This window comes from Monopterus albus, unplaced genomic scaffold, assembly GCF_001952655.1.
Source record: "Monopterus albus unplaced genomic scaffold, M_albus_1.0 scaffold105.1, whole genome shotgun sequence".
In the NCBI taxonomy this organism is placed as follows: Eukaryota; Metazoa; Chordata; class Actinopteri; order Synbranchiformes; family Synbranchidae; genus Monopterus; species Monopterus albus.
Window position 1 is genome coordinate 1,491,878 of NW_018127985.1, and position 8,190 is coordinate 1,500,067.

The 8,190-nt window shown below is 38.8% G+C and overlaps 1 protein-coding gene across 4 annotated transcripts; it reads left to right on the forward strand.

The window, feature by feature from the left end:
• Nucleotides 1–600: 600 nt before the first annotated feature.
• On the forward strand, nucleotides 601–7,864 carry LOC109965848 (uncharacterized). Of its 4 annotated transcripts, none has more exons than XM_020610206.1 (15): nucleotides 601–730; nucleotides 2,996–3,638; nucleotides 3,774–3,886; nucleotides 4,115–4,240; nucleotides 4,568–4,610; nucleotides 4,709–4,756; nucleotides 4,891–4,966; nucleotides 5,074–5,184; nucleotides 5,532–5,618; nucleotides 5,750–5,836; nucleotides 5,962–6,018; nucleotides 6,099–6,167; nucleotides 6,642–6,734; nucleotides 6,959–7,052; nucleotides 7,169–7,864. In XM_020610206.1, exons 2-15 carry the CDS (start codon nucleotides 3,578–3,580, stop codon nucleotides 7,226–7,228), a joined length of 1,125 nt encoding a protein of 374 aa, XP_020465862.1. In that variant the 5' UTR covers nucleotides 601–730; nucleotides 2,996–3,577; the 3' UTR covers nucleotides 7,229–7,864. The 4 variants fall into 4 exon arrangements, with proteins under 4 accessions (XP_020465862.1, XP_020465863.1, XP_020465861.1 ...); XM_020610205.1 differs by lacking the exon at nucleotides 601–730 and adding an exon at nucleotides 1,584–2,334 and having other exon boundaries at nucleotides 2,494–3,638; XM_020610207.1 differs by lacking the exon at nucleotides 601–730 and having other exon boundaries at nucleotides 1,583–3,638; nucleotides 6,645–6,734.
• Nucleotides 7,865–8,190: the final 326 nt, after the last annotated feature.

Below are 8,190 nucleotides of genomic sequence, written 5' to 3' on the forward strand. Positions count from 1 at the left end.
CTTTGTTTATTTAACAATAGGGTTCAGTCAAGTGTGAACAGCTATAGAAGGGCTGCCTTAACAAAACATGACAGTGATAGACATACAGACCTAACTGACAATTTACAGTGCTGCATCGACTCCCCACTCAAAGTCCCTGTCCCCTAAAACTCCTGTCATGTCACTCATGGCTTTAGGTGAGAGACAGCCATGGATGTGAATGGCAGGAAGCAGCACATGGCTCCTAAACAAAATTAACCTAATGGGTAATGTGATTTGAATTTCTTACATACTTTCTCATGAGTTCGCTTAGTGTGCAGTGCATGCCAGTGCTTGTACATGTACTTGTTTGTGTGTCAGAAAAAATGGTGGTGTGTGTAAGCTGAGCTGTATTGTACAGTATGCGTGTGTGTACGTGCTGCATGTACGTATATTTACGTGTGAGGCCACATAAATAAAACAGGGCACAGCAAAAAAACCCTATTGTTTCTGAGGAATTATCCTTCACAATACAGGACTTTATCAGAGGCCCTGGAGTGCTGTAACAAGAGACACTCACCCTGGGTTCGCCCCACCAAATACTGAGAGTTACGCCAGCAGCGAATCACAAGGGGGAAGGAAATAAAAAGACTAAAGAAAAGAAACAGAGGGGAAAAATGATGGCGAAGGAGAGTGAGGAGCAAAGAGGGGAAGAAAGAGATGACAGAGGATACAAATGGGGATCAAGTGGGAAAGTGGCAGAGAAAAGAAGGTAAGGAGGAGACTGAAATACACAGAGAAAGGCAGAAGTTGAACAAGTTTAACTGGAGGCCATGCTTCAAACAGAGAGGTTTGTTTTCTGACAGAAATCCCTCTCACGAGATTGTGCTGGAAAACAGATTAATAGAGCCTGTCCAAGTTTCTCTGCGATATTGCGTAACATGGGCCTCAGCAGCACATGAACAAAAACTGCTGTGCATCACATCGTATGCTGCTTTGACATGGCTGTCTCTGTGTTATAATCTAATGTGCACAACACAGCCTCACCAACCTTTTAAAAGCTGATAGGCCCCTAGGCATGGACCGGTTTGTCAACAAACACCTTTCAGATCTTGCATGTTTGGCTCTGTGGAAGAGGGCAGGTTTTTTAATTTATTTTTTTTGGCTTCCTTTTATACAACTTTCTCAGCAGGATCAGGTTGCTGTACCCAGGGTAGCCATGCTCCACCAAGGGGAGCTGTGGTTTTTGAAGTGAAAGTGAGAGTTGACTGACTATAGAAGGGGCTGTATATGTGGAGAAGGTGTAGGTGTATTGTGTGAGACCCAGTGACATCATTTATTCATATGCTCCCATGACACCTCCACTCCCACTATTCTTCTAAAGCAGCTAATTTACTTTTATTAGCTGTTCATGTTTTTGCTATGTAAGTGCCATAATGTAACCACAATGACTGAATGTTTATAGATTACAGAGCGCACTGACATACCAGTACACTGTGGAGAAGGTGCGTGAAACACAGATTAATGTGATTACATATTTCTCTATATGTGAGTAAATATGTTGGGGTGAGTGTTAATGTGTTTCCTGTACTAGCAGTGTGTAGATTGTGGAATCCAGCTTGTGCCAGTGGGAGTTTCAGGCTTCATATTGATCCAACTGGACAGACCCAAGTGTCTGTAATGGTCCAGACACAGTTTGTGTTCTTTAAATGTACCTGTCCTTTGGTCTTGCACTTATAATGAGGGATTATGCTTATTACTATTTTACTTGAGAGCACCCCTCGTGACTTGGTGCTTTTTGTAGCCATGGTTCAATCACTTCATACGTTAAGAATAAAACTGGAAAATTGGCGAAATCTATAAAGTCAAAATTCTCACTCTCTGGGTGTGAATATGATACTGTTTTCTTAAGAGGAGTCACTCCTGGCCCGTATGTACTGTTTTGGTTGTGGTCGACTTTCCGCTGGGTGTATTTTGAAACCACTGTGGAGCTAAGCGGACGCAAGCCAAGTAGGGTACTGAGCAACCAGCACTATTGTTTCACAGCTACTCAGGATTCTCGGGCTGTCGCTTTGCCTCAGCTCTGACTTCAGGGCTCACACGCTGTGAATGGTTCACCCACTTTAGTTTTAAACTTGTGACAATAATAGTGAACTGTACAGATTTTATGGGGGTTCGTTTAGCCCTGTCCTTCTTGTGTTCATAAAAATTCTTCGGAATACTAGTGCCTTTCAAACTCTTTGAGTGCTACCCTCATTCATATGGAAAGAGAATGAGTGAGTGGGTGGCAGTGAGAGGTGACGAGAGCCAGAAGGACACAGAGCCAGAAGGACACAGCTGAGACAAATGGGAAAAGGACTCAGAATCATCAGAATTGTAATTATTTACCCTAAAAGTCTGTTTGTAATTTACATCTTCATTTAGACCACAGAAGTAGAGAGCTGTGGGAGCGTGGTCTGTGGGACATGCATGTTTTGGCTTTGTGTGTGTTTTCAGCCCGTTCTACGTCACTGCTGCTCTTCTCTGTTTATGCAGGGGCTCTGTGGATATGGAGAGAAATGGTAGACTATTAAATTCTCACACTGTCACCTGATATCTACGGAAAATGGATCAGATGATTGGACAAGTCCACTTCTGTATAACGTCCCCCAAGGCAGAGCTGGGCCAAGTCCATTTACTCTCTAATTCATGTTTGTTGTGATGCTGTCATCTTTATCCATTAAGAATCTAGCCAAGGAGTGATGAAGTGATCAACAATAATGCAAAGTTAACCTTGTTTATCAGACCAAATTGGCTAATGAGTAAATTTGTTTGGCTACAATGAGAGTGTATCCATCCCACATCTAAGCCAATGCAATAATTATGTTTAAGGTGGAAACCTGAGAGTGTGTTTTGGAAGCACATTTTTGCTCAACTACTGGTGGACTATGGAAGAGAAAGAGGGAAGGGCAAAGGAAAGCTGGAGAGGGATGGAGGAAGGGGAGTAGATAGAGGGGCCCATGCTGAGTGATACAGACTATGGTTTGTGTTTTCTCAGTGGACCAGAGAAGATGCAGTGTAAATGAAATCTGCTGCACCATGGCGGCCTCTGCTTTATCTTGTGTGTGGATGAGGACGGGATATGACAGAGGCCTTTGTTCTCTACTGGTTATCCGGTGTCAGCAGGGCTGCCATCCTACATCCATATCCCATCTCTACAGATAACAGGAGGATATATGCAACGCACATGTGAGCTTGAGTAAACACAAATGCATCCACCTGAGTGGTATTAACATCTTGTCACAATACAGAATTCACAACAGATTGCACAATGTGGTTATCAAATTGTTATTATTATTTTATAACAATATGTTGGATCCATAGCCAGTACTGTAAAGTGTGTAAGATGCATGCTTTATTGTGTTTATTTTAATTTAATCTACAGTGAAATAAACCCCACTGGCACAGGTCTGTTCAAAGTGTTTCTGACCTGTAGGACAAGGGCCTCCCCTGGTGTTTAATATACAAAAGTACACAAAGCATGACGTATTACAGAATTATACTGTAGCACGTACGCTCTCACTTCCTTTCCAACATTCTCAAGGAAACGTTAAGCACGTCTCTACTTTCCTTCAACAAAATGACCTTTAGTTTGTGTCTAATTACTTTGATAACCTCACTCTGTGTCCACAAAACACTAGGTAAGAGATTTCAGCTTTGATCATACATTTATGCATTTATGCATTTCGCTGCTGTTTTTTTGTATTTAGCTTTAGCTTTTGCTTCCGGTCATCCTGAGCTAACTGAAAGTTTTTGTTCAACTTGTTGTCTCACAGAATGTGTGCAGAAAAATATCTCCTGCAACAGCATTCGAATGACATCTCCTCAGGGCTTCGGCTTCTCACATCAGTGTTCTGGTGCAAATTACATTACTGTGACTAAAAATGTGGTATGCTGATTTACATTGAACCTCTGCTACAGTACAATGTTGTTGTTGTTTTAACAAAATAATGTTGAAAGATGCTTATAGATCATTTACTGTGTCTGAAAAGAAAATCAAGCAACAAAGAAGAGAAAGTTTCATACTGAGTTTCAAAATAACTCACATCTATGTTTTTGTTTATATGTTTATTTGTTCTTGCTGAGGTCAAAATAACCTTTTATTATTTCCTAACAGACCGTGATTGCTGTTTATTCTTCGAATCAGTCTACTAAACATTCATCTGAAGTGATAAGAATGGACAATCATTCAGTTGTTACGAGAGAGTGCGAAGCCCTAAAAGTAAAATGCACAATTCCAGATGTAAGTTCTTCTTTATTTTAATACCTACTTATATCAATTAAAAGCCACATTAACTCATTATATTGTAAACGTAAAATACAGTGCCCTCCATAATATTTGGCCAAAGACCCATCTTTTGTCCATTTGCTTCTGTACTCCACAATTTCAGATGTGTAACAAAAAGCATTACAAATGGCTAAAGTGCACATTCTCATATTTTATTTATACATTTTGGTTTTACCATGTTGTGGAGTATAGATGCAAATGGATTAATGATGGGTTTTTATATGTCCATAAACTGTATGTGCTCTATTCTCACAATATAGTAATTAAGTTTTTTCTTACAAGGGCTCCACTCCAAAAGACCTTTGTGTGGATTTTAAGATTATTGGTAAGTCAGTGTGATGTTATAAAGAACTGATTTACAGTACTCTTTTACATCTCTGATCATTTCATAATAATAAGAATTATCTGACATCTTTAAAACAGAGAAGACGAAGGATCCCAGTGATTTACCAACATCACATGGCATCATCAGTGAGTGGATGTTTATTCTATGGGGCATCTGGGAGTTATTGCTATGTGTCACAGCATTTTTGTTGTCAATATTGCTGTAAAACTTTATATGAATTTAATGATGATAACATGTTTGCATTTTTTCTGTTGTCCAGTTGGTATATCATGTGGTGTGTTACTGTTCGTTGGGATCCCTGGGATCATCATTGGGATACGTTACATGTGTTGGAAGTGAGTTATATTATGTTTGCAATAACAATCAACTGTGAATTTATTTACTTATACAGTGTCTTGCTTGGATTCAGAAATGATTGTCTGTTGCTGGTTTCTTGTGACAGGAAACAACACAGAGCAGCTACAGTTTCTGGGTTTCTAAGACACATGTGGCCTTGCTGTTTTCTCAGACAGGGGGTTTCCGAGGCTGAGACGGGGGAGAGAACAGAACTCAGGTCACTCTTACTTTTCATATGGACTCTGATCATTTAAGCCCACATAACTACCCTTCTGTTATTAACTTACACTTTGTTAAATCCTCTTCAGTGCATGTGCATATTAACAGGTCATATACTGAACCACTGAATTATTAAAAGATGAAAATTCTGGCAGTTTATAGATCAAAACTCATTTTAACTGGACATTTTCAGAAATGCTGAATGTAAGTTTGTTTATATGCTATTACGTCTCCACCAACGATATCACACTCAGAAGCTATTTAAGGTCAAATCAGTGAAGCTAAATGTGTCCTCTGCTGTTCTCTGAAGAATTAAAATTGTCTGTTTATTCTTTGTTATTACAGCCTGGATGAAATGTCCCCTGCCACTGATCCACATCCAGGTGCTGAAAATGAACAAGATGACATCCTGGAAACTGTGCATGTTCCCAGGTTAGGCAGCCACTTTAACAATAAAGCACCTTTATTCACACTGACCTCTTGTTAGCCTTTTTGTCAAAAAACATCAAATAGCATTGGACGTCTAGACTCTAATCTGGTAAGAGCTACGTTTGTCTCCATAGTATTGATCCTAAGGCTGACAGCAAGACTCCTCAGACCAATAGTCTGGGCTGCAACTTGGCCAGTGAGGGAATCCAGCCAACTGAAAAGTGAGCATGCTCATTGTTTACTTGCATCTCTAGTCTGTTTTCCTTTGAAGATTTAGGTGAAGTTTCCCTTTAAGCGGGTAGACAGTGAATGAGATTTCTCAGAAGATTTCTTGTTTGCTTTGCAGTGGAGACACGAGTGCCCTTGATGTCTGCACAGCCTTTGATTATCTGGACATAAAGAGGCAAGATTTTGGTACTGGGTGGATTGTCATTATGTTTAGTATCAATTCTTATTGCTGTATACTCTATATTTCTGTTTCAGGTACTTGACAGATGATCCAGGAGGAATAACATACAACAAGGCAGGAGACACTGTGAAAGGTGTTGTGAGGTAAGTCTAACCAGTTATAAAGTTATAGCAGATGTTATACTATAATAAAATTGAAGAAATTGTCAAGCTTGACATTTTTACATTGAATACATGGTCTGTTTTAAATGTTAGAGCAAATGAAGTGAGAATATTTCTTTTTGAGAATGTGTACATTCATGTTTTCTCTGCCTGCCTCAACTCCATGAGGTTAATCACTTATTAGGGGTTGCAGCAGTATGTCATACTTATTACACACTGGTACCGCATCAAATGTAATTATTTTACAGCCACCACGAGCTTATGTTAGCTTCTGTCTGCTTCCTAAATACTGGAGTTAAAGTGTAAACAAAAACCAAACTGTCAGTCAGAGGACTATACATACTATACTTTGTTTTGATCAAATCAAATGTCATTATAAATCTGTCACAGTTGCAAGACCGAAAACCAAAAACCAAAAAAGAAAATAACCGATAATGACTGTGGATTCTTCTCCAGCAGCAGGGACATGTACAGTGGACGTACATGGACGTACCGTGACCGTGGCTCTGAACATCCTGAGACTAAATCCCCGCTGCTGATGAATCAGCCGTGAGATACCTGTTGCTCTCACTCAGCATTCATAACTGTCCCCAAAGAAAACGTTGCTGTTGCTTTTCAATTTCCTGTCTCCTCTAAACCTCTCTAAACATCTGGGCTCTTGCTGATGTTTGTCAGGAGTAATTTTATGAACTTTTCCCCAGCTCCATCACAAATCCTAAGGTCCGATCCAAACTTCAGTCTGACCAGACTTTCCTTGTTGTTTCTGTCTCCAGAGCTCCCATCCAAGATTCTGACGTGACAGATGAAGCCGTAGCTTTGGTGAACAAGGACGGTTTTGACCATGCCAGCAGGTGCTTTATTATACCTGTAAGTCTGGAGCTTCCTGTAGATGCTTGGTTTTATTTATTTCAGTTAAAATGTGCTTTCTACGCTGTTGTTGTTGGATTTGGCAAATAGCTTTTTGCTTGTTTTGTTTTCTGTAGGACACTGACGTGGAGTCAACACCCAATATGAAGAACGGTGGATTACATAAATATAAATAGTATATAAAATAGTAATAATAATAATAATAATAATGTTTCATATATTATATATATACAACATAAAGTTCTCACTGTCAGGGTATGCGGGTACATTTACTGACTGCTCCTTTGGAACCAAACATAGCATCATTGTTTATCATCATTGTGTGCAGGAATTCACAGTATATCAGTGGGAAAGATGGATCAAATCAAATTTATTTAATTAGATTTAAATGAACATTAGTTATTAGCTTTGCCAGATAATTGCATCATCTTACAGAAATAGAAAGTATTGGTTGCTCTAAATTGAAAACTGGTTTATTATCATCATTTTTATTAATGACATCACTGAGACTATTAAATGCTCGGCTGAACCAAAGGATGGGTGGACCAAAAACATGGCAGAAAATGGACCGCATACATGGCTGTGAGACAAATTAACTTTATTGTAACAGACAGGGTACAATCTATATTATTAATAAATCTATATAAATAAAACAGATATATATCATGTAAAGTATTATATATACTATTCTACCTGACTAAAATGAATTGTTTTAATGAAATGAAGCATAATAGAAAACATTTTTTCATGTAATTTGCTTATCGCTGCATAATCCAGCAACATGATCATTCTTATAATGTGAATCATTTTACTTTTTTGTCTGCATTTATGATTTCAAGGCTATTTCTGTGATTTTTTTTTTTTTTGCTAATGTATTCACTTGCATTGCAATTGCTTTTGAACCGATCCGTTCATATATAGTAGTAATAATAGATATATATATTTAAAAATGTTTTGAAATATATTGTTTACTGCACCCTGGATTTTACTGCCTGGTCATTTCTACTTTGGTTTCCAAACTATCTAAACAACAACGCAGCACCAGTATCAGCTTTATACCACAAAGAGGCAGTCATGAGTGCTACAAGCCTGAGGAACAAAGGCAACATAACCACACCTTTTATCACATTTGTTGAGA